At 38.1% G+C, this 27992-nt stretch overlaps 2 protein-coding genes across 2 annotated transcripts in view; one reads left to right on the top strand and one right to left on the bottom strand.

The window, feature by feature from the left end:
• LOC137049032 (chemotaxis regulatory protein ChePep-like) overlaps positions 1-27992 on the bottom strand; it is a 341058-nt gene that overhangs the window by 23093 nt on the left and 289973 nt on the right. The window lies entirely within an intron of this gene.
• On the top strand, positions 506-10812 carry LOC137049306 (zinc finger protein OZF-like). Its single transcript, XM_067427813.1, has 3 exons — positions 506-562; positions 3484-3665; positions 8745-10812. Exons 2-3 carry the CDS (start codon positions 3545-3547, stop codon positions 9758-9760), a joined length of 1137 nt encoding a protein of 378 aa, XP_067283914.1. The 5' UTR covers positions 506-562; positions 3484-3544; the 3' UTR covers positions 9761-10812.

Genomic DNA, 27992 nt, shown 5'->3' with positions numbered 1-27992 from the left:
TACGTCGTGAAAGTGCACACTCAGAGGAAGACCGTGGGGGTTTAGGTGCCATTTGGGACAGGGCCATAGGCAGCCACTCTCACAAATGACCCTTGACATTTAAGACTTACTTTTGATTTCATTCAAATTCTTTAAATTTACATTTTGTATTTGGACTGAACCTTTTATACTATTTGGTATTGAATAAATTATACACAAAAATTTGAAATTGAATATTGCTTATTTTACTAATACTTTTTAATTTTTTTAAACCTTTTACACATATTTTAGACTCAAATTAACTTTATATGTCCACATTTTTAATATTGGCAAAACACACTGACTGTATGTTTAAATTAAGACACTTATGAACTCTGCTTCATGAAATCATACACTTTTTAACATGTTTTATTACATTTGTCACGGTTTAAATATAGGGATTATCATGGTAAAAAAAAAAGAAAAAAAAGTAAATTTCTCTTCACCTCATAAGACAGTAGAGGGACTTTTATTTTGGTGCGGTGGTGTGACGTCATAACGATGCAGCGCGCTCCTGCATCTGCTGTGAATCGGCTGAAGAAAGGTTTGGAAGAAATGTTTACTCAAAGATTACCAAACTGGTTTCAGAATAGGTAGATCTACTGTAGATGCTTTGATAAAGTTGTGTAATGAAGTGGAGAAAACATTTATCATGAAAGAGGTAATGGTGGCTGTGTTTTTAGATATAGAAAAAGCATATGATACTATGTGGAGAGAAGGACTATTAATCAAATTAGATAAAATGGGAATTGGGGGGAAAATGTACAATTATATATTGGACTTTCTTTCACAACGCACTTTTAGAGTTAGAGTAGGATTCGAAAATTCAGATGAGTTTACAGTCGAGAGTGGAATCCCTCAAGGAAGTGTGATCAGTCCAATTTTATTTAACTTGATGATTAATGATATATTTGTAAAACTAGAACCCAAAAGTGAAGGTTTACTGTATGCGGATGATGCTGTAATATGGAAAAGAGGCAGAAATATTCAGCACATAACAACAATCATGCAAAAAAATATTCAGTCATTAGAACAATGGGGAGTCAATTGGGGATTTAAATTTTCTATACAAAAATCTAATGTTATGTTCTTTACAAAAAAGAAAGTTGCCGTTAATCACAAAATGTATATTTACAAACAAACTCTGGAGAGAGTCCTGAAATTTAAATATTTAGGAATTTGGCTGGATGAAAAATGTACATGGAAGCATCATATTAATCACATTGAAACTAAATGTAAAAAAGTCATAAATATGATGAGAATGATTACTGGACATAGCTGGGGTGCAGATAAACAATCTTTAATGGATATATATATAGCATTAATCAGGTCAGTTATAGATTATGGCTGTATAGTATATAGCACTTCATGCCAAACAAATTTAACAAAGATAGAAAGAATTCAGTTTAGAGCGTTAAGAATGGTCATAGGTGCTATTAAAACAACTCCAACAAGTGCTATACTAGTAGAGACCAAAGAAGCCCCACTTGCATTAAGATTCACTAAATTGGCATTGACATATAGGATTAGATTGCTGGGGAGTAAAAATAATCCAGCAATATCAGTATTAAACGATTGTTGGGAATATCAAACACTGGGAAAAGGGTTTGGATGGAACATACATCATTTAGTAGAACAGTACGGCATTAAAGAGCTAGAGTTTAGTCCTGCAATAGCTCTGAGTGAAGTTCCTCCCTGGATGCTCCCAATGCCAGAAGTCAACATAGAATTATTGAAAGAAAAGAGAGAACATTCAGATGAACAGAGTTTTGCATGTTATAGTGAAAGATATTTGATTTCCTCATTTTATGGTTTTATTAATATTTACACTGATGGATCAAAAGACCAAAATGGTCATTGTGGTATAGGAATTTATATTCCTGAATTTAAAAAAAGTTTAAAATATAGATTAAATAATTTCCTTTCAGTATACTCAATTGAAATGACTGGAATAATAACAGCATTAAGGTGGATTGAAGAAATAAAACCATTAAAATCTCTAATATGCTCAGATTCAATGGCTGTAATGCAGAGCTTAGAAAGTGGAGCTTCAGGCAGAGATGATTTAATAACAGAGATTAGAAATATATTGTTAAATATCCAAAGCCTAGGAATAACAGTTCAATTTTGTTGGGTTCCGGCACATATTGGAATTAGAGGTAATGAAAAGGCAGATGATTTAGCTAAAAAGGCACTAAAAAATAAAGAAATAGAAATTAATGTTCTAATAGGGAAAGGAGAAGCGAAAGCAAAAATAAAGATGGAAATAACAAAAAAATGGCAACAGGAATGGGATACAGAACCTAAGGCTAGACAATATTACAATAATCAGAAAAAAGTTGGAGGAAAAAGAATTAATATGAAAAATAGGAAAGAAGAAATAATATACTCACGACTAAGAATGGGACATACTGGATTGAATGCAACACTGAAGTTGATAGGAAAAGGAAATGGTTTATGCACAGAATGCCAAACACAGGAAGATGTGAAACATGTTTTATTTAGATGTAGAAGGTACAGTGAACAGAGACAAAGGTGGAAAGAAATGGACGATAACATTGAGGATATTCTTGGGGAACAAGGAATGCAAAGTGAAAGAATTAGGACCTTGTTTATTTTCCTTAAAGATAGTAATTTAATAAGAAGAATATAAAGATGGTTTAGTTTAATATTTTTTTTTTTTTTTTTTTTTTTCCATGTATAACCAAAGGAATACTGCAACACTTTAGTCTACACACTCCTGTACAGTAGGTGGCGGTATACAATCACACAAATTATGTAATCTGCCAAAAAACTAAAAGAAGAAGAAGAAGAAGAAGAAAGGTTTGTTTTAAGAATTTACGCTGTTTAAATCATTAGAAATCGTTCAATGTCTAACAGTTTTTACAATCAACGTAAAATTTGTTTATTTACTGTTGAATGTAATGTTGTAATGCTTTATCTAACTTTAATGAAGGCTGTTTTCTAAATTGCACCCACACCAGTAACAGAAAAGCTCATTCTCATCTCTCTCTCTATCGTGAATTAAGTTCATCATAAACACGAGTTCAGTCTCTGGATAGTAATGATTTTGAAATTGAAATTGAGCTTTTTGAATCTCCGAGTCAATTGAATCAAATACTTGCGAAATGATTCAGTGAATAGAATTGGGACTCGAGCTGCTCAAACAGAACAATCACTAACATTCGTAATGACAACTTTAAAACCGCTAATGTTAGCATGACAGTGTAATCATTTAAATTGAATCTGCAATTCTTTAAATGTAGATCATAAATGCTTAAATATTTAGAGTGTATAGTTTGTCTTTTATTCATTTTTAGTGCTAGTTTTAGTAGTGCTAATCAGATAATTTAAGTCTATTAACTCTCTCTGACTCTTTTCTGACTCTCAGCTCTAGTGACTGAACTAGAGCTGATTTGGATTTAGTTATGAGTGTTTTCTGTTCATTATTCTCATCTTAAACAGGACAAACACAGGGAAAAACTCCTGGAGAAGTGATTGAGATTCATGTGACAATATTATAAAGATGGAGTTTATTAAAGAGGAGAATAAAGACATAAAGATGCCATTTATTAAAGAGGAGACTCAAGACCTAAAGATTGAAGAAATATTCAGAGTGAAAGATGAAGAAACTGAGGAACAAACAGGTTGGTTTCATTCTCAAAACTGAACTGAATTGTGTCATTTCGTCATTATTAAAGGTGTCCACTGAAACTGAAGTAGCGCAAACAAAATTATTTTGTGTAACATTAAACCCAATATCTCCTTACTCTAAACATTTTAACATCCCTGAACATAAAAGGCTGTAACTAAACGTTAAAACAAGCAAAAAATAAGTCATAATTTAGGGCTCTAGACTAATATTTGAGAACAATAGCACTGGTGCCACTAGCTAGCACTAAGGGGTGATTTTTATTATCATAAAGGCCACTATTAATACAACTATTATTGTGTTGCATTGATTAGTGCAGTTACTAATAATATCACAGCCTAGTTTCACAGACAGGGGCCTACTGCACAAAACTAGGATAAGGGATTAAGCCAGGATATCTTGGTGATCTTTTCATCTGTATGCAAAATTTTGTACACCGCTGTCGTGGTACATACCCTGAAGGCACACTCACACCAAGAAAAATTACAATAACCAAAAATAACACTATATTAGTGTATACATTAAGCCAGGATCACCAAGATATAATAATCCTTTATCCTAGTTTTGTGCAATAGGCCCCAGGGCTTAGACTAAGCCAGGATTAGGCCCTAATTCAGTTAAAACATTTAAGTAGCTTTTATAAAGGTGTCTTAGAAATAAAACATTAAAGGTTAGTTGACTCAAAAATGAAAATTAATGTTTATCTGCTTACCCCCAGTTCATCCAACATGTAGGCGTGTTTGTTTCTTCAGTAGAACACAAATTAAGTTTTTTTTTTACTTCAATCTTTGCTGTGTGCCAGTCATATAATGGTGTGAATGGGTAACAATTCTATGAGAGCAAAACAAACAAAAAAACATACTCCGTTACTTTCGTAACTTCGGTTCCCTGAGAGAGGAACGAGTATTGCGTATGGGAAAAACTCCTTTTCTCGAGAATATGAAGCAAAACTTTATTAATAAAGATAAAGGTATCTTATGTAAAGCGCAGTGGAGCTGCACGGCAATAGCCAGACGCGAAGAGCGCTCTGATTGGCCGGGCCGCGGCAACTGCAGGAACCTATGGTGAGGCAGCTGAGAGGAACGAACCAATGGGGGCGCTCCAGAGAGACTGCCGAAAAAGGGGCTTAAATATGCATACAGGAGGCTGTATAAGACCCTGATTCGCCATAGGTGTCAGGTTTTAAAAATTCACTGAAGCGACACCTGAGAAGCACGAACGCGGCGCGGAACAAAATACTTGTTCCCTCTCTCAGGGAACCGAGGTTAAAAAAGTAACCGAGTACGTTCCGTATAGAGAGGTTCCTTGTATTGCGTATGGGAACACAATGTAAAGTAAACTACAATTAAAAACTGAACGTGTCTGTTCAATATAATGAGTGAGTCACCGCGCGAGTATCACAGCACTGAGCACTAACTGCAGGAGTGAGATAAATGAGCTGATGAACTCTCGTGATGAGAGCTGAGGTAATCGCGACTACACTCGCGTCATACATTCACAATGCGAGTTCAGTCTGGCGCGTTTCAGTTCATGCCTTTGCAAGCTTAACCCTCTTGGCGCCACGGTCGAGTTTACTCGACAAGATGCGTCACTGAATAAAACCGCCGATTTTGTCAAATAGGGTGTCAAATTTCATTCAACCTCCCCTCCACTAGATGGTAGACATGTTGTACTTCATCCCTGACTCATACAAACATCATGATTCTATACAAAATATACGAGCAAGAGCGCATTGAATCAGTGTAAACAAAAGCGGAGCTGACGTGTGAGTGAGCTGTTTTATCAGAGAATTGTCAACGGCAGCGAGTATTTGCATTAGATTATTATTACTATTATTATTTTCTAATGGCATCAATAAAGCATACCCACAATGAAGTGTTGGGTCTTCTAGTCGCGGACCCTGATTCTGAAGGGAAATATGAGATGACGGTGATTCTGAAAGTGAAACTAAACCTAACGTTACACTAAGCACAAACGGTGGATCATTTGCCCAATGTAGATGGTCCTTTTGTCCAATGTCAGTGGTGAGAATAAATAAATGCTGTGTTCATTCAAACGATCATGAATCAATATGCTGATTCATGACCATTTGATTCTTTATTAAGACAATGCTGAATAAGTCATAGTTTTTGTTTTTGTTATTTTTGGACCAAAATATATTTTCAATGCTTCAAGAGATTCTAATTAACCAACTGATGTCACATATGGACTACTCTGATTATGTTTTTATTCCCTTTCTGGACATGGACAGTATAGTGGGCATAAACTGCATATGCTCTGGGACTAAAATATAAAATATCTTAAACTGTGTTCCGAAGATGAACGGTCTTACAGGTGTGGAACGACATTAGGGTGAGGAGTTAATGACATCAATTTCATTTTTGGGTAAACTAATCCTTTAAGTAGCACCAAAACATTGCTGGGCTAGAAGTAAGAACCGCTTGCGTCAGGGGCTGAGTCGGAGTTACCGTGACCAAGACGAACACAAACTTGTGAGTCAATGTAAGTCATTGTCGATGGAAGCTTGTTCGAGATGCATCGGCGCGCGCTGTGCAGCCTGATCACCGCATGACATCAAAGTAACGTTACAGCGAGATGCAAAAGACTCCTTATGCTTTTGAATCGTTCACGCAGTATTTTGATATCATACGCGGATCGGTCCGCACAGCACCAATGCATCTCGAACAAGCCGGGTGTGTTTATTTTTCCCGCTGCCTCACTAGCATTGCTGAGAAAGATGAGACATATACAGTTGGTTCAGCGTAGCCCTTCAGATACAATGCGATATGCACTTCGCTGGCCAGAGCAAAGTAGGCGGAGTTTTCAAAACTTTTAGCCGGAGTTCTATACGTCTATTTCTATTCATTCTGTCAGGAGACAATGCGTATTATCTGTCCCATGTAGGGCTGGGCGATATGGCCAAAATTTAATATCCCGATATAGCTCATTTAATATCCCGATAACGATATACATAACGATATAGCAATTTTTCTGTTAATTCAGTTTATGAATAGTCTATACAAAATTGCAATGTGGAAATGCAGTTTGAAATGATATTAAAAAAAAACAAATAAAGGTAGTATGGACTACATTTTTATTTTATTTAGAACCTTTTATTCAAGCAAGACAGTTGGTAAAGTTAACACCTGCCTAGGGATGTTAACCGATGACCGTTTGACCAATGGTTGACCGTATCAACGTTAACCGATCAAAGTTGTCAGTAAAAAAAAAAAGTGATCTCTAAATTAGGCTATTATACAGTGGACTAAACGCTACTACAGTTAGCCATCTCATTCCAAAATATTTTTGTGTGAAGTGAACATATCCCTCGCACTCATTTTTTCATAACTCGCCTGTTTGTACTTAATAAACCAATAAAAACATTTGACGCGCGCTCACAAGGTTTGCAAAAAAGTAAACAGGCTAACACTCGAGGTTAGAGCCAGGGAAGACGACAGAAGCGTGCATTTCGCTTAAGATGGATTTACATTTGGAAATATTTTACATCTACATTTCAGTGGTAACACATGATCGTTGATGTTGATCGTCTTTCTTTATTGTTAGCACTACCTCGAACTAAAGCGGCGTCTCTTCGGAGCTGTCGTTTTCTTAAATGAGCCGCGGCAATGTTTCAAATGAGCTCAATGCTAGACAAATGCCTTTATTTTCAACGCGATCACCTTGTACCCAAACCATTTCGAAACTAAGGAGCCATTGTCCTCAGATTACAAACAAGCTCCACGGCGGCGCGTTTGCGGGACTCGCGCTGTGGGGGATTTAAAAAAGTGACGTGAGTGGAATGGAGGTGAGTCTGTGTGTGTGTGAGAGAGAGAGAGAGAGACAGAGAGAGAGGGAGCGCGGCTCGCGGCTGTTATTATTTCAAATAGCGCAGCATATTTTAAACTAATCGGTTAACCGGTTTCAACCGGCTAATGAGGCTCGGTGGTCGGTCAAGAAAATGTTTAGTTTTCGCCATCCCTACACCTGCCATTAAAATATTTCAATATATGGCTATATGGTGTGCCACGCGTAAAAGCCCGTTGCAGTGTCTGTGTCTGAAGTTTGTTTTGCGCGCTTATGCCACCACTCTGGCATAATTATTACCCTGGTCTGAACCGCGTCTACTACCGTCTTCCTCCATGTTTGTTTATGTATTGCAGCGTGCATGGGCATGCCGTGGCGTGAGGTGCATCTTGACGTAAAATTCAGCTGTAAACGCCTTATCGTGGCGTAAGCGATAGAGCCCAATATAAAACGATAGACATTTTCTATCGTCCAGACGATATATTTCGTCATATCGCCCAGCCCTAGTCCCATGCTAAGAAGCGAGTGATAGCACTAGGAAGGAAGAAGAGGCTGTGGGTGCATGAAACTCTTAGGTCCAGTGAACAGTTTGGTGAATTCAGGCTCACGAAAGAGCTCTGTTTCCACAGCGACCGTTTCCATGTGTACTTTCAGCTCGGTAGGGAGCAGTCAGACAGTTTGTTGGGCACACTACAAGCTGTCCTTCCATTTTGCTTTCCGTGCTCATTTTGATGCATCATTTCTATTGTCCGTGCAGGTAATCTTCACAGAGCGCAGCGGCAAAGGTTAAAATATTTTGAACTTTGACTGCGGCATGTGCTTGTCAATGGTGTGCTCCGCTGTGTGTGCGCTTTGTTCGACACAGCAACAAACCGTCCTTGCACGGCACAAGCCATTGAAATTAATGGATTTCTTAGCGCAGTGGTGTCGTTGCCACGTTCTGTGTGAAAGGCCTATCGAGCGCACTAGCGCGCCCATGTGCGCACCCACTAGCAAAGCAGACAGCCACACCTCTACTACCGCATGCGTTTTTTGCCACTTTAAAAAAAAATTATATTAATTTTCACCTTCGAAATTAGTTTTTTTTAAACGAATCGAATATATATATTCAAATTTAAAATATTCTTTGACAGCCTTACAAGACCGTGGCCATCCAGGACCAAAGCTGCCCACCCTTGATCCTTAGGATAAGATTATCCAACACACTACCCTATACTCTAGTAATGATGCTTTAAATGTCTACATTGTTTTATGTCTGTTTTTACCCTAGATCTCATTGCACTGAAAGAAGCAAGTCATGAACTTAATGAAAGGGAAGAAGAAGAAGACCATTATGATAAACATCATGACTTAATGACTGGAGAAAGATCGGCACAGGCTAAAAAGAGTTCCTCACAAAAAAGAGCTCAAAAGACAGGAACTAAAAGTTATTTCACCTGCCAAGAGTGTGGAAAGAGTTTCACTCAAAAAGGAAAACTTGAAGTCCACATAAGAATTCACACTGGAGAGAAGCCTTATACCTGCCGACAATGTGGAAAGAGTTTCACTCAAAAAGGAAACATTATTGAACACATGAGAACTCACACTGGAGAAAGCCCATTCAGCTGCCAACAGTGTGGAAAGAGTTTCAGTCGAAAAGCAAACCTTAACGTCCACATGAGAGTTCATACTGGAGAAAGCCCATTCACTTGCCAACAGTGTGGAAAGAGTTTCAGTCGAAAAGGCAACCTTGAAATCCACATGAGAGTTCACACTGGAGAGACGCCTTACCCCTGCCAACAGTGTGGAAAGAGTTTCAGACATAAAGGAAACCTTAACGTCCACATGAGAGTTCATACTGGAGAGACGCCTTTTACCTGCCAACAGTGTGGAAAAAGTTTCAGTCAACAAGGAAGCCTTATTTTCCACATGATAGTTCATACTGGAAAGAAGCCTTACACCTGCCAACAGTGTGGAAAGAGTTTCAGTCGAAAAGCAAACCTTAACGTCCACATGAGAGTTCATACTGGAGAAAGCCCATTCACCTGCCAAAAGTGTGGAAAGAGTTTCAGTCGAAAAGGCAACCTTGAAATCCACATGAGAGTTCACACTGGAGAGTCGCCTTACCCCTGCCAACAGTGTGGAAAGAGTTTCAGACATAAAGGAAACCTTAACGTCCACATGAGAGTTCATACTGGAAAGATGCCTTACACCTGCCAAGAGTGTGGAAAGAGTTTCACTCAACAAGGAAGCCTTATTTTTCACATGAGAGTTCATACTGCAGTAATGGCTTCACAGAAAAATTAAGCCGTAAAGAAAAACATGAATTCACACGGGAGAAAAGACATTTGCATGAGATCAATGTTGAAAGAGTTTCAGATGTAAATTATAAGAATTCACACTATAAGGCTGAAGGAGGGATCTTGGTGTTGTGATTTATGGGGTGATTTTCAATGTATAAAAATGGTAGTGGTGCTGATCTTAAGCCCCGTTTCCACTGAAATTACCCGGAACTAGAGATTCACCGATTGTATGGCCAGGGATTGGAATTGGCCGATTTTCTGCATGATCGGCCCTGATCGGTCAACAGCCGGTCAGTTACACGTGTCAACGTTTTTTGAGCCGATCCGTCTATATGCGGCTGTGAGCCTGGCCATGGCGTTGTCGTCACAGTAGTCGGTAGCTCTCGATCATAACTGCATGCAAACATGTCATTGACAAGGAAGTTATTTACTGTGAGCGAAGAAGACACTTATTATGCCATTTGTGAAACTTTGAGAATCTTCTTGCTGCACAAACTGCCACAGACTTTTACAACGGATTGCAGTTCTTGAAACAAAGTTATTTGCGGAACCACCAATCCAGACTAATCACACAGCAGAGGTTCATAAATTTAGTGCTACTCAACAAGTAGTAAAACAAGAAACTGATAAACACTAATCGATGGCACAAACAGGGAGCAAGACTCAAAGGCACTCAAGACATCAGATTGTCACGAGCATCATATATTTCATATATTGCTGCAGTAGCGCGCTCTACCCCAGACACAAGGATTGCAAACACTAGTTTCCTACCACCGTCTATACATCTTGAAAACAATGTATTGAAGTATTAGTGAATGTGGGTGAGAAATCCCCCAAAAGAAACGGTGAGAAACGTGATGAATGTGATCGAAGACAGATTGAATCAGCCCGCAGCTAACACTGATGCTAACAGGCGCTCAAGGTCGAGCAGACAGCGGCGCTCAGCTCAGAGAGCAGCCGAGCCAAGGACTCTGATAGTGGGTGACTCTACAGTCAGAAACATTAGCAATTGAAACAATTAGTCTTGAAAGAGCCGAGAGCAAATAAATAACTAAATAAACTACTATGAATGATGAATTCTTCAGCACCGAGGGGAGTGCTAGGCGTTTTTACACTGAACTCCAAATGAAAACATTGTTTTTCTAAAGAAAACTTTAACAGTGTAAGTGAAATAACTTGCCATTATTCGTTTGATATGTTTTCTTTGATATGTTTAATACATATACCTTATGAAACAAATTTACTCTATAACTTGTCTTTATATTTCTGGAAAAAACTTGTTTAATGATTGAGCAGACTTTTTTTACAAAAAGCTATATGTATGTAAAAGGAAAAAAACATTAACTTGTTTTTATCTTGAACACCATACCATAGCCTTGTATTTAACAGGGTCGTTTTTAACTTTTAAACATCTCAAAAGATCAAATGCATGTGAAATACAATCTTTGTTTAATAAAAACTGATTTCCCTGATCTTATGCTTGTCACTGCTATTCCTACGACATACCACCCATATTAAAGGTCCTGTTCTTCGCGATTCCATCTTTCAAACTTTAGTTTGTGTGTAATGTTGCTGTTAGAGCATAAATAATACCTGTAAAATTATAACGCTCAAAGTTCAATGCCAAGCGAGATATTTTATTTAACAGAAGTTCCCTTTCAAAGCCTACAGTGAACGGTCGGTTTGGACTACACCCCTGCACTTCCTTCAGGAATGACATCACTAGAACCGTTTGTTGACTAACCCTCCGCCCACAGGAACATGCAAAATAGGGGGCGTGGTCTTGTTGCTCTCCCTTTCTGAAGGAGGGACTTCATAGAACAAGGAAATCATCAGGCCGTTTTTAGGACAGAGGAAACAGAGCTGTACAGAAGTAAATTGTGTGAAAAATACTGTGTTTTTTACATGCAAAACATGCGTTCATGTTATATTGCACACTGTAAACATAATCAAAGCTTCGAAAACACGCGAAGAATGGGACCTTTAAATATGTGTAGCATAAAGGCATCTACAATAAACAAGGATGCAGAGTAATTACATTTCCATGATATTATACAACAGTGTGTTTTTACTTTTATTAATTATTACTTACTCATAGGTTCTTTGGCATAAAGCATATTTGGCAGATGATTTAATCCAGAGCAATTTCAATTCAATTCAATCACCTTTTACAATGCACATTGTTGCAAGGTTTTACAGAACATGGAAAAGAAAATATAAAGATTATAAAGTAGTCTTTTAAAACAAAAACAGCCAGAGGGGAAAAAATATTTTATTACAAATGGAGTTAGCCGTTTTGACAGTAACTCAGTATTGATCAATTTTTGTCTGAAGAGGTTACTGGTAACAAATGTAAAAAAAAAAAAAATGCACAGGAAAAAATATAGCTGCAAACAGTGATGATGGTCCCAAGCCCCTTTGCCACCGTCATTGTTCTGAATCCGATATTCATGAAGTCTTTGATAAAAACACTCGCTCGCATCAGATTAAAGACACTAATGTTTGCATACAGAACAAACATTGGCTCTGCATCCCTATACCTAAACTCATTACTCCAGAGTCCAGACCCACGTGTCCTCCAGAAGCTTGTGTTATGCAAGTGAACGGTGCCATCTCAAAGAGGCATAAAATCTTTCAGTGACCTTTACCTGGACTGTTTCCTGCTGGTGGAATGGCCTTTCTAACTCAACCCAAGCAGCTGAGTCTTTAGCCATTTTCAAAAAACTGCCAAAAAATCATTTTCAGCAATGCTTGACCCATTAATACTAACACTTACTATTCTATACCTAAAAGGATCTGCCAAATGATTAAATATGAATTTAAAATGTTGCTTTTTTATGAAACTTACCCACATTCAACTGTTGATTAAAATGCATGAAGTTAGAATAATTATTTTATTTTTAAAGCAGAGTCTGTTCTTTCTTTTGATATATTGCATATTCAGATATTCATACAACAGAATATTCTGGGGCCCATGAAATTTTGTAAAAATTATCAAAAATGCTGGTGGTAGAACTTGGCATGTTTAATAACTTTGGCTGATTTAAAGGCTTTGACATTCTTTGCTTTTACACTGATAATGTTGAAAGTTAAAGGTATTGTGACTTTTGTTATCCTAGCATTCAGGTTAAATCCTGTTTTCCTTCACACGCAAGAATATCACTATTTGTTATTTGTTGTGTGGTTAGATTGTTTTTATCTGTTTTTCTTCATCACAGGTGCCACCAGGGTGTGCACCATAAAGTATACAGTGGTTAATCAATAATGAAAGCATTTTTTTGACACGTGCAAAAGCACAAATGACATTCAGGTTCTTAAAAAAGCCTGCAGTAAAAGCTTCAGATCAGACATTGACAACACACACACACACACACACACACACACACACACACACACACACACACACACACACACACACACAACCACAGCCTCAGTCTGGATTGTGTGAACAATACCTTGTTCTTGCATTGCAACAGTGGGACTCCATCCTAATGGAAACTTTGATGATTTACATGAAATATTATGTGTGTTCCATAAAGTAACAAACCACATTTTGAATTTTTTTTTGGACATGCTGCTTTGAATTAACTCAATGTGTGACTCCCATATCGCTAGTTTGATTGTGTCTGTAGTGTCAGCAAGGTGACATAGCAAAAATGAAAATTCTGTCATCATTTACTCACTCTCAAGTTGTTCCAGACCTGTATGAGTTTCTTTGTTCTGCTGAACACAAAGGAAGATATTTGGAAGAATGTTTGTGAACAAGCAGATCTCCGCGGCCATTGAAACCATAATATTTTTTTCCCACTATGGTAGTCAATGGCTGGCAAGATCTGATCTTAGAAAATTTTAAATATGGATATTTTTCTTACACAGACCGTTATTAACACCCGGAGCCGTGTGGAGAATGCTTATGATGGATGGATGCACTTTTTTGATCTTCAAACTCGTGAGCCCCGTTCACTGACATTACAAAGCTCGGACACATCAGGATATTTATCTGATGGGTTTGCTGCAAACAGGGATAAAAAATACCCCATGCCCACAGCTAAAAATACCACTGGATCTTTAATGTTGAGGGCCTATTTTTTTGCTGGAGGTCCTGGACATCTTGTTCAGACACATGGTGTAATGATTTCGAGCAAATACCAGCATTTAAAAAAATTCAAAACCTGATGGCCTCTGCTAGAAAACGTATAATGGGCCGTAGTTGGATCACCCATCAGGACAGCAATCCAAAACAAACATCAAAATCGAAAAAACAAATGTGTCACTGAACACAAAATGAAGCTTTTGCCGTTGCCATCCCAGTCCCCTGACCTGAACCCTATTGAGATTGAGTGGCTGAACTGAAGAGAAGAAGCGCCAACATGGATCTGGAGAGATTCTGTATGGAGGAATGGTCTCTGATCTCTTGTCAGGTGTTCGTATTGAAGCGTGTTTTGGAGAAAAGCATTTATTTCATAATGTGATTTACCCCCCATTTTCAATTATTTTACTTCAATGAAACTTTAGGTTTTTGTGATTTTTTTTAATGAAAGATCAAAAGGATAAATAATGCAGATTTATTTATTCTTTGATCATATTTACCATGGGTGCCAACAATTTTGACCACCACTATATATTTTAAATATATAGTATAGGAAATTTTAATTTCAAAATATCAATTTGGCTGGCATTGGATTTTGTTCCAATTAAAATAAAAATTAAGAAATTTGAGGTGCTACCTAACACATTTTGAAAAATTTGCTATTTTTAGTCTAATTGCCAAAACGTTGACCTGGAAATGTTGAGCACAGTGAGCTTTTATACAGTAACATGTTCTATAGGGTTATCAAAGTAAAAGTTGTTTGTTTGCCCTTTGGGTAACTTGGGCATTTCTCAGAATTCAACTTTCAAGATTCTACATTGTTCATTTGTCCTATAGACAAAATGAATGGAGGTCAATTGGACATGGTCACTTGGCCTTACCCTGAATTTTGTGCAGCAGTGATGGATGTCAGACACATATAAAATTGTTAAACACAAGGGGTGATACTGACACACTTACAAGAACAAACCCTCTCTAGTGGCTAACTCACTGGCAACTAACAAGGCCTAATGGTAAGAGATGACGCTAACTAAACTTCAAACTTAATTGCTCAGTCTGTGCCAGAGTCTGCTCCACTGAGCAACATCACCAGGGAGAAAGAGAGGAAATGGAACCTGAACTATGAACCTATCCAGTGCGTCTCCACCCCAGATATATGTCTTCTCACCCGTCACCCAAGAGTAACCGTCCTATTCAGGGATTAGCTTGCATTTGCAGTGACGAAGGTTTAGCTGTTGGTTGCGTTCATGTTCAGCTGCCTGCAGCACATTCTGCAGGTGCTGCTCCTTCCTTGCCACTGCGACGAAGACGGATGTGAGCTTGACGCCACACTCGGCACAGTCATTGACCACGTTCATTGCACGTACATTGACCTCACCAAGAGCCAGGGGTAGCGTCTCACCTGTCAGGTACCAGCGATGCCTCTCCAGCACCATTCCGTCTAACATCTTTTGCTCTGGGTCTTCTGTTTAAATATTTAAACCAGTGATCCGCCATTTATTCCCCTGTTTTTTTTGGTCCAATGGATATTGTCCTGCAGTGTTGAAAATAGATGACTTGGTAGAAGGGGGATGTGCTTTCTCTTGTCCCTAATGATGTTATTTAGGAGCATGAGGTTTTCCTTCACCCGGGTTGGCAATGCTTTGTCAAAGTTAATCAAGGGTAGATGGATTGTCGCAAAAGCAAAGGTCTGTTCTGCTGTTTCCAGGATCTGTTCAACTGCTTTCCTGAGTTATTATATTCCCCTCGTTCCTGTCGTTAATAACAAAAGACAAAATAACCTGTCTGGTCTTGGGAGATACTCTGGTCTTGTTTTTCAGAATGTGGTGCGAATGTTCTAATTTGGCTCCCGGGTAACTAACTTTTTGAACGTCCTCATGTTTGATGGGGGAAGGTGGCAGAGGTTGGAGGCACCCAGAATGAGAATGGGTCTTTGGGGGGTTAGGGACCAATTTTTAAATGTATTCTGGTAGTGTTCCTGTCTCTGGAACATGCCCAAGGCTGGGGTCCGGATCCCTGCAGTCTGTGGTTCCGTTGGGTGGTTCCCTTGGTTCTGTGGAACCTGTCAGCCTTGTGGTGCTGGAATTAGAATAAAATAGAGGGAATATAGGTGGTATTGTGGGACTACTCACATTTGGACTGGCCGTTTTACTTCGTTTTGGTGTGGATGTGGATGGAAGTAATATTTTTTTTTGTGGGATTAAGTCCTGTTCCCAGTCTTGGATGGAGATGAGGGAGAGATTGAGATCGAAATTAATCTGCAAGTCTTGTTCTGTTGGGTCTATTACCCAGGGAATACTACGGCTTTTTTTCTTTCACCGATTGGATCCTTTCGACGTACTGATAGGTTGGAAGATGGACTTGCTATGGTTGTTTTGTTTTGTGCACTTTGCTCTTGGGTTTGTAGGACTTTTGTCGGAGAGGGCGGAATTTTGGGGTTTTGTGGTAGGTCTATCTCCTTCTGTGTTCTTATGGGGGCCTCCTGATGTAAATTCTAGGTCCATCTCTCTTGTTCCGTTGGGACGGTTTGCAATTCTGTGGACATGAGCATTGTTATTGCTCATGTCGCTACTTCGATGGTGAGTTCCTGGATCCTTTTCAAATTTCGCCTGGCCCATTTAATGGCAATTTGCCAGGCTTACTCCCAACGGGTTTGAGGTAAAGAGAGGATGCTCATTTGTTTGTTCTCTATGGACTCTTGGTAGTATTGTTTTAAGATGTCTACCGCTATGTGTAACCATTTGAGAGCATTGCCATAAATCAGTAGTTCTGTGGCTGGGATTGTCCGCCAGTCATGAGAGTCGGATGGGGTAGATTTTCCTCTTGGCCCTTCGTAAGTATCCTTTCATGATGAAAAGATCTAAGGTAAGAGTAGAGCTGTCTGATTAACCTTTTGAAATCTTCGTCCACCGACATAGTTATGGTTTTGGATGCTTAGCGATCTGAAAAGATATAAAATATAATTGTGAGCTGTTTTTTTAAAAGGAGGTATGTCTTCATGTTTTTTGGTCATGTTTAACATATATATATTTTTTTATTTTTTTATTTTTTATTATTATGTGTTTTTTATATTTTTATAGTGTATGATGATAGGTTTGTATGATTTAGGTCGGAAGGAAAGGTTGGATTTCTTATTATTTATTTAATGTAGGGGTTACAGCTTTATTTGGTCTATTATTATTATTTTTTAACGTGATGGCCGGGAGAAGTGGGTTAAGGGACGAGCCAAGGAATGTTATGCCTGTCTGGGCCACCTATTCCCAAACCTGTCTGGGCTTTGGTTTGTGCTCCTCTCTCGCATCCCCTTCTCCCTATCAGGTAAGAGGGAAACCAGAGGGGGCAAGTCTTAATTTGATATCTGTCCTGTGGGGATCTTTTGTCAGATAACCAGTAGGTCAAGTCCGATGGCTCTGGCTAGGTTAGGTTTTGTAAAGTTACAACAGCTCCCCTCCTCCTAAGTGTTGTGTCCAGGAAGGCGGGGAGACTAAGGAAATGCACTGGCCGACGCATATTAGACTCTACTGGACGACCTGGATCTGGCTCCTGTCTGGGAGGAAAGCCCTCTGACTGAGCTTTTGGACTGGTTGAAAGGTTGTTTGGGTTCGGAATCTTAATTTGTTGTGTTGTCCTGATCTGGGTTATTTTGATCATTTAAAGAGTCTGTCAAATTTGTTGTTGTTTACAGGGTTGCAATGGTGGGTCTTAGGGAAGATGTGGATCATTTAAATTGGGTTGTGGCATATGGGGTTGAGATGGGTTGGATTCATGGAGGGGTCTAATTTATCTTGGCTTGTTATGTTAGTCTAATCTGGGTTCTTCCAACGGGGTTTAGAGTTAACCGGGTTGTGACTCTTAGGGTTGTAACTTGTGTGGTTGAGACGGGTAGGTTTTAGGTGTGAGTTGGGCATAGTTTGTTCGGTCGTCTTGAATCGGGTTTCAAATTCAGTAGGGTAGTTGCATCTGGGGATTGAGACGGGTAGGTTTAGGAAAGGTGCAAATTTATCTTGGTTTGTTATATCAGTCTAATTCTGGTTATTCCATCAAGGGTTAAGATCAACCGAGTTGTGGCGCCTAGGGTTGTAATTCCCAGGGTTGGTTTGAGACGGGTAGGTTTTAGGGAAAGTGCCATTTCTCTCTCAGACATGTAAACAAGGTAACCTCTGGCGAGCGTGATGACCACCTTCAGGTCTGTGAAAACCTGGTTCAAGAGGACCTCAACAATGTGGTGCCGACACTCAGACCCAGATGGTTTTCACGCATAACATTAGTTTAATGAAAAAAGTTAATTTATTTGCCTTTACAGGACTTTTTTTTTTTATTAGGGGTCAATGACTAATACATCGGATGAAGATGGATTTATCAAAATCAGCCTACCAAAGAACCCATCATTCTTTTTTATTGAAAAGAGTGAGTGGGAAAAACTGGGGGGGGGGGGGGGGGGGGGGAGTTTTAAAGGACCCCAGTGGACAAATGTGATTGCTAAAGGACCATCCATATCGTTCTATTGCTTTCAAAAGGCACAGACTGAAGAGTTTGGGTGGAATAAAAGCAAGCCCTGAACTCACTTGTCAAGGGTGGACAGTGCAGAGGACCTCAAGGCAATGGTGGAGTACCAAGGAGAACAGAGGTTTCACAATTTCACTGAATTAAAAAGACCAGTGAGAGCACATGACAGAAGCGCACTGGGCCAAGAACTGCAAAGGCATCTCCCACGAGCCATGTTTCTTGAGAAGTTAGTTGAAATACCAGAAGATGTGATGGAGTTTGGCTGTAGGGATGAGGCTCCAAGTCACAATGTTCTTAAAACAATATCATGGGAGTCCTGTCAGAGCAGCCGACAGCACAGCAATTAAATCATAAGTCTACAAATAATGCTAGAAAAGAAAAAAGACAGTCCTGATGAGGTCTTCCAGAAGATTATGTTGCACCCAAAAGGGGTTCTTCTTTGGTCTCAAAGGGGTATTGCAATATACCAGGAGCGATGCCGGGGAGACATTGTATATCTCGATGTGACTGGCAGCAACATGCGGAAAGAGATGGGCTTGCCTCCTTTCTATGTTTATGAGTTGGTGGTCAGGGACCCCCCAAAAAATTTCACCCCCCTTACCTGTAGCAACATACCTTACCTGTGACCGCACCATGGCCTCTTTTATATATTTTCTAGAGGCATTCCAAACAGATGTAGCAAGGTTGTATGGAAGGAATGGTATGCGGACACCCCTCATGATCGTCTGTGATGGGTCGATAATGCAATTGTTAATGCAATATGCCCATTAATCAATATTATAATATCGCCACTGGAAAATGAACACATGAAGATTTTGAGGGTCTTCATTGTTGCCTTAGCCATGTGATGAAGAATGCCAAAGAAATGTGCAGAAAGTAGTAAGTAGTGGTCTCAGAATTCCCCACATCAGCTCTGCCTGTGAAATCTATAGAATAATCATTATATATATATATATATACATTTTTTTTATTTTTTTTATTAACCCTTGTGCGATCTTCGTTTGGGGTATATTCAGGGTCTTCGGGACCCCAGGCAGCAACATTGGTTTTAAACGCAATTTACTCTACACCACTGCAAACTACACCTAAATGATAAACATTAATATACAAATTAAGTTAAATGAATACCTCCCCAATGAAAGTGTACATTCATAAAAGCAGAAATGAACCAAAGATTAATTTATTTCACCTAGCTTTAACTGTCGCTCTTCTCAATTACGTTTTAGATAATTTTGCATTGTCATGCAGATGTAATTATGCATCAGTGCTTTTTAAAAATGTTCTATCAAGATACAGCTTATGTTTTGTGATGGCAAAATAATTAACTCCGTTGCTTCACTGAATAAGAGACAAACATTAGCCAATTATAATTATAAAGGTTTATTTAATAAAAAAGTTTCTTGCAAGAAAGAGGCACGGTTGATGTAACCACAAGGCCACATCAAGCGTACACTGAAGTCATGACAGAAGTATGAAGGTAAAATAATGCCATATAGAATTGCAAGCGTATGGTAAGATTTGTGAAAGTGTACATAAGATTGCAAGCATAAATTAAATTTGCATGCACAAGATAAGTTTTGTAAAGGTGTAAATTGCCTTTCAAGTGTAAGCAAAAAATATTTGCAGCATTTTACTGTTATTCATACGTGTAATTCATGTATTGTGAAACTGCAGCTTCATGTTACCGCAAAATAAATATGATCTGTATTCTTCTGACTTCCATTTTTCTGCGCTTACCCTTTTGACACGTTTATTTCGCCAAAATACGGCCAAAAGCATTGCACGCGTGTGAACATCGATTTGCAAGTGAAAACAACAGTCAGGAACTGCGAAATAGATTGAGCGTGTAAAACTAACCTTTGTGTGAAAAAAATAAACTGTTGCAAATGTTTTAATGACTTGTTGTGTGCGTAGGGCAAAAAAAGGCTCCGGAATAAACCGATTTGTACAGTTCTGTCTTTTTTTAAGATGCGTTTACAGTTTTGGCACAATTCTGTCCCTGACTGAGTTTATCAAGCACGAGGAGGAAGGCGGGTCCACCTTCTTCTGGAGCCAATCAAATGAGCTGCTCGCTTTACTCTTCTCTGATTGGTTCTAGAAAAACCTCAGACGCCAGGACACATCTTTATCTTCATTTTACTTTTTATGCACAAATACATGTAAATTAATTAATTAATTAATTAATTACGAAATAAGCTGTGCATTTTAGGCTTATGTTTTCATCCTGAATTTCGAGCTGGTGTAGTCATTGGTTTGGAATTGTATTGAAATATCGTTCTGTCACTGTCAGTATTGATTCTGATTAGTGTGACTGATCAAGCTATAATATAGTTAGTATGAATAAGGAAATGCTTTTTCTTTGTCCAGATTTGACTGTAGGATAATACAAAACTGATACTTCAAATCAATATAAAACTCAACTTTGACAAAGAGTAGCCTTTTATAATGATATTATATATATATATATATATATATATATATATATATATCCAAATCAAATGCAAACCGAATAATGTTCTTTCAGTATTTTTAGGGCTTTCCTGCCAACGTCAGCAGCTTCATGTCTTATCAGTGATAGGCTTTTATCATCTATCAGTCTTACAAGTTCAGCATAGCAATCGGCATTCTTCCGTCCGTCTTCAGCTAACTGTTCTTCGTTAGTACCAGAGGGCTCATGCAAAATAGTCTCTTTTAGCTTTAGAGTGTGTAGATAACTTAAGAATCTCGTTTCCCAAAGATCATATTTATCTTCTGATCCATCAAACAAAGAGTGTGTCATGACTCCTACCGTTCTGTTCGCCATTTTATAGGATTGTCGACTTTTCTTATAACGTTGTGTCTCTTCAGTTAAAGCTTTTTCGTTAGCTTCACTGAACACGTTATACGTCGCGTCTAACTTAAGCCGGGTGCACACTGTGCGATTTTGGCCACGATTTGGCCGTCTGGGACAAATTTAGCAAATCCTAAAAGATTCTTCTGATCCTAGGCTAAAATCTGACGTCTTTGGTTGTCAGTTTGACATGTTCACCGGCAGCCGATTAATGAGCGCTGCGATCAAATTTTACCTCAGACGAAATTCTGGCAGTGTCAGAAGATTTGGCACATAATCCTGCAGTGTGACTTCTCCTACGACGACCGTCAAATATCTCGGTTTTTCAAGACAAACTATGACCAAAACGAGAGCTAGAGATTTCTTTGTAGCCAGCATTTCAGTCCCGCGTGTAATGGAGCTCACTGTCACTGAACGCGTCATTCATTGATGATATAACACTCCGGGTAAGTTTTCTTGCGAGCCTTCACTATCGTGCAGTCTGACATTAATGTCAACTGAGATCTTACAGTGTGACATGGCGATCATGTTTGTACAGTCTGACAAGGGACATTCGCAAAGGATTATGAAAAATTGCACAGTGTGCAGGACCCATTACTCATTAAGTTGCTCTCACTTTGCTCTTTGTTTTCATGACTGGGCCCATAACCTGTTGAGCACCAGAGTGCGCACTTTTACTTGCGTGTGGGAAAACAAACGAAACGTTGCTCAATGCATATTTATCTTTTAGCAGCTTTTATTATTAGCAGCATCACTTGAACATAACATCAGTTCACATTTTTCTTTCAGCTTAGAACATCACGTAATCACAATGTCATCACGTACAAAAGCCGTATACCTTCAAATTAAAACTCCAGGCAATCTTGCATACCGTAATGCAATGTATAAGAGCGCAATACTGTTAACACATTCGTTTTCTCTAACCAGATATATATCCGATTGTGAAAAGACCAGAAGTAAATGCCTTTCGAAATTCCTCTAAGATGGATTTAAATCCGATCACTCAAACAAACCAATTCAGCAGGTGGTCTGGGTCGCATTTCAGGCGAAGACAGCCTTAATGCATCTGGTTGTTTAAACCACATATGTACATTTTACTCCTGGCAAACTGTTGTGTGAACAGAAAAAAAATGTGTGAGAGCCTGTTATAGGTTATACTATACTAAGACATGCTGTAGTCAGATGACAGTGCAACACACATCGCTGCGAACAAGAAGGCTAAAGCAAATGCTAAAGGCTTTAAGTACAAAAGTAAGTCTTGTAGATGCTCAAAAACACAATCATCTTCAATAAAACTAGTAAGACTAAATTATCTTGCTCTTTCTCCTATGACGGTTGATCTTGAAATCAGCTGATGAATAAAATATGCTCATAAGCTATATGTTGCTTTCGTTGATGTAAACTCTGTTAATTGTGCATAGAGCTGGAATAAGATCGGATTACTTTGAGCGGACAGGTGTATACCTGCGCATGTTTTTATTTAGATTTGTTTTAGATTGTGTAGATTAGCATAACCTCAACTGCAATGTTAAACTAACATTGAAGCCTAATGCTTTAAGTGTTTTATGTTATTAAGCAAGACAAGTGAAGTGTTGATTTAAGGCTAAAGCGTTGCGTTAAATCATTGTCGGCCGCTGGACACTTGGTAGTCAATAAAAAAATAAAAACATTTCTTTAACAAACAAAAAAATGCTACAAACTGTTTTCTAAATTAACTTAATATAGCAATGAAACGAAATATAACTGATTTGACATTAAACACAAAACTAAACTATTTTAATGGCTGCAACAATGTGTAATAGGAGAATATAAAAAATAACTTGGGCAGGCTAGGGCCTAGATTTCAGCTTCTTGTCTGATAAGCAGTATTTTTTCACAAAAGACAGTAACGAATTTATTAAAATTTCAGTAAGTGTAATTGCCTTACTTGATTAAAAAAAAAAGTTAGTTAGGCTACATGCGCGTTACCACTAGTGGTCTCAACACTGACACATGTCACGTCATAATATTGTTTTTGTTTTTTTCCTTCATAAAGGCGAGTCAGTGGATATCACGCAATGTTTGTGAGAGTAACGTCGGTGAAGTCTCAAACCCAGTAAATCATTCACTACAGAAAGGGAAAGTATCTGACCAGCTTTCGGCGCAGGTGCTCACAACGAGAACGACAGATAGCCTACTTCAACATTATGCTCATAATGTACAGCCTAACTGTCTTGACTGTCTTTGTGGCCCATGTTGTGAAGAAAAAATAAATAGATAAGAAGGGCCATTTCGTGTTTAAGAAGTTGTTTTTGAAATTTCTACTCTTTTCATTGACATGATTGCAAAGACTGATAATAATTTTAATTATAGGCATAAATAGGCTATACTTGTTTAATCGGTAATTAGAAGTAGGCCTAAACTAATCTATCTAATCTTTTATTAGCGCGTCGGTCATGATGCGTTATGAGATATTTGTTGCGTTATATAGCTGTCGTCTCCCGTTCGCACTAAATAGCCTATCCTACGGTTACCCAAGTATGAAGCTACACTTGCTGAATTTTTTTTTTGTTAGTTTTTTTTTACTAAAATGGCTAGTTCACCGTGACATAAACATTAACAATTTACCCACTGAGGGTAACGTGTAACGTTATGGGGTATGAAAAACGAAGAGAAACTTAATGGCTGTTGGTTTTTGCACGGCGCACGTTCATGTGACTGTTATAGCTAGTTCACATCGACTCGCCCATGAAAAGCACAAAAGTAGTAAGAAATAAAGATGAATAAAAATATGATAGGGTTTGGTATAAAAAAATAAAATAACAAAAAACTGAACTTGAATGTATTATTTAAAGAATGTCGGTTGTGTGCGGAGGGCGTTTCATGACTGTATTAACATCGCAGTTCATTCTGATTTGCCCATGAGAAGCATACAAGTTGTAGAAACACCCTCCTCATAACAGCGTTGAATCTTCTAGGACTTGTCTTATTACTCAGACCAATATTAAACCATAAGGACATTGACTTCAACAGGTTTCAGTAGGCTAAAGCATTTATTTACATATGTCAACACTGGTTCTAGCAACTGGGGAACGTTTACATTTTAGCATCTATAAAAGTTATTTGTTTAGGTTACAAAATTAAACAATATAATATCTTGGAAAATCTATTATTATTATTATACATCTATTATTATTTTAAAGGGTTACTTTACCCAAAAATAAAAAAGTCTGTCAGGATCATCCTGGATCATGGAGCAAATCATGGAGTAAATTTCATTATAATATGAACTACTAATTTAACTGAAGTAATCAGTTACTTCATGAAATGTTGTGCCCTCCCCCCTCCCCTTTTTGATGACTGTTAAGTTCAGGGACTCTCTGCTGCTGGGGCCCAATGTGGCCCTTTTTATTCTGATTTAAAAGCTGCTCTCAGGCCCCGTCCACACGGAGACGCGTTTAGCTGTATACGTATAAATGTTGTACCGAATCAGCGTTTCGTCCACATGGATCCGGCGTTTTAGAAGCATGCATCCGATATTTTTCGAAACCGGGTCCCAAAGCGGATAAATCTGAAAACGATCATCTTCCGTCTTCGTGTGTACAGCGAATCCGTATATTTTCTGAAACGGTGATGTCATCACACTACGTCCAGCACAGTGAAAGAAGTAAGGGATACAACTACGGGCACTGGGCACATCAATATCGCGTCATTTAATTACCGTATCTACATTATTGTAAGGGTATGTTTTGGGTTGGGGTAGGTGTAGGCATTAATAAAACACATCTGTTAAGTAGCAAATGTATTTATTGTAAATTTATTTATTGTTATTGTGAGATTTTGCCTCACCTCCGACCACTGCTATACCCCTGCTGCTAGCCACAACTCTTCTTCTCCGTTTTTAGTGTATTTCTGTGGCAGAATTACAGCGCCACACACTGGCCTGGCATGCAAACTACATCGTTTTTAGTCCGTTTTTGTAATCTCGTGTGGACGCAGATATTTCTTAAAACGAGGGGAAAAAAAGATTGGATTGGGAAAGCGCTGGCTTCGTGTGGACAGGGCCTCAGTGTGGAGAAAGATGTGCATCACCTTTTCATCAACGTTTACCTGCTGGTATGGCACACAGATATCTAAACAATGGATTGTCTTTTATTCGTCTTTATCCAATCACATGCCTGATATGGTTTCTGCTGTTGTACTGCTATTGTTGGTCAGCTCTTGCTTTTAAATGTGCTTTAATACATTCGTCTTGACTATACAAATATTAAGCAATAACGCAGGTAAATATTTGATCTCATGTTACTTAACATTTCTCCTTTCAGCAGATGAGCAAGTTGATTACTGGCCCTTCAATGAGATGCCACAAAATGGAAGAAATGGTATGTGATGTATATCAGTGTTGTCAACTGACCTTTTATTAACATAGCACTTTATCCAATATAGATTAAAGATTTACAGAGGTAAACTTGAAAGTAAAGAGCAATGATGAAAAATATGTTCAATTCTGCTGTAATGCAGCTGCAAATAGCACATTTGTGTCATTGTTCAGCTTTTACAAAAGTACTGATATTCTTGTTCTGATCAGCTTTGTGTGCTTCCTTTCAGCAGCTCCTTCACACAGCATTGGACAATACTACAGTATGTATAATGTTAATAACTATTTGCAAAGACAATGTTGAATGCACATACATATGCAGCATATTCTAACATTATTTGTTGTATTTAGACCCCCTGCAGTGTTTCCCAAATCTTGAGCGTTTACTTGTGGTGGTGTACTCAAACGAGTAGCGTTTTTCTGTTCCGCTTTTGTTTAGTTTGTCATTTCTCATATGGAACAGAAATGGCAGCTCTCGACATTTGAACGCAGTTGGAGCCTGTGGGATGGCCTTAATATTGTTTTAGGGCATATATATATATATATATATATATATATATATATATATATATATATATATATATATATATATATATATATATATATATATATATATATATATATATATATATATATGTGTGTGTGTTTTCATTATAGTTCAGAAAAAGTAATATCCTGATTCGAGGCAGATAATTAAAGGCAAGTGATGTTAAAGTTTAAAGGAATGTATTAAATGTATAAAGCTTCTTAAAGTTAATAAAATGTGATATTTTATAAATAGATGTAAGTTGTACTTTAATTCATTTTTTTCAATTAACCCGCAACACATTATAAAAGATTGTTGTGTATCATAGCAGTTGTTGACATACTGTGCCTTTTTTTCCAAACTGCTTTTCCTTTCAAGACATAGCTTATTCTAAAATGACCGAAACATTGGCTTAACTAGTGTCCGAAGTAAAAGGACTCTGTCTAGAGGTCCAGGGTTTTCTGAGACGGCAACTACCAATCTCTCCCTCTTTACCCCTTCCACTCCCTCTAAAAGACCTGTCGGAATTAGAGGGAGCTGAACGGATTCTTCAAAGTAAAGATGCCAGGCGTGCAATGGTAATTTAAAGATATATCTTTTTTCAACACGTTTTGCATTAAAAAGACACATCAGCAAATGTAGTTTTTTTTAATATTTTGTAGCAGGAAAAAAAAATGCTGTGACCTATCCATGTTCTATGCAAATATGTTCCTGACAAAAGGTTGGGCGCTTTTTTATTGTGGGAGGAGCATCAGTTCAAGCACGCATTAGAAGGATGCTGGCCTGTACTTTCACCAATGAGCTGGCCTCTCAGATGGACTGGGCAGGGAAGAAAGTAAAAAATGAGCAAAAAAGAAAAACTGCATTTAGAGACACCAGGCTCAAGATGTGCATATTTGGTAAGTCATGGACCCCATGTGTCCTTAAAGGGGGAGTACACCATTTTTGCCAATCTCATGTTAATTTTGAGTACCTAGATAGTAGAATTGCATCATTCATAATTATCTGAAAAAAGTGATTCATATCATTTTAATAGATTTATAAAAGATAGATAAACTGTACCGACTCATTCTGAAAAAAGCCGAGCTCTGGGGGGTGTGAAGCTAAAGAGCCACGAGTGCACACACACACACACACAAACAAACAAACAAGCATATACAGAACATGTCATCGCATCACGACTGTCTATTCAATAATTTGTATAAAACAAAATGATATGTACACAAATTTCAATCCCAATCTGGATTAAATCCCAGAACCGAACTATCACGTTAAACATGACTTCCCCACTCCCCCACATTTAAAACAAAGTTACGCCACTGCATCGCATTATACATGAATAACTTTTCAATGACATAATTGAAAAATCACTCTCAACCCTAAACCAGACTTACATGGAAAATTAGGTAATGAATATTGTCCCTATGACAGTAATATATATTGTAAAACAGATTTACTTTAAAATATTTCACATAGTTTACTTTACTTACTAGGAAATTATCATATACTATTGTAATTTATAATTTTTCACTTGTCAGAAGATAAAACACTGGATATTTTCACCTTGCTTTTCCATTCATTCCTCCTGTGTGCCTGCAGGGTATTTAAAGGGAAAAGTGTACAGTAAAATTCATTATAGTCTTGAATTTTAATTCATGTTTTAAGTGGAATGTAAAGATTTTAATGAAATGTAAAGTTTGACTACATTTTTAATGTATAATTAGTCGTATAATTAGTAGTTTATATGTATAATATTTCTTGTTGAAAACTTCTTGTTGTTTTAGATGCCTTACAAGTGAATGGTGATAAAAAGGATGCATCCGAGTTTACCTTTGCTGGGACGGTGCAAAACTGGCTCCGTTACTCCCCTGAAAGGCTTGGGGGCATTGCTCATGGTGGAAACCCCTGAGTTTTTCTTATTCAGCCT

Source organism: Pseudorasbora parva, chromosome 20 (genome assembly GCF_024679245.1).
Source record: "Pseudorasbora parva isolate DD20220531a chromosome 20, ASM2467924v1, whole genome shotgun sequence".
Lineage (NCBI taxonomy): Eukaryota > Metazoa > Chordata > Actinopteri > Cypriniformes > Gobionidae > Pseudorasbora > Pseudorasbora parva.
This window is presented reverse-complemented; position numbering and strand designations above follow the sequence as displayed.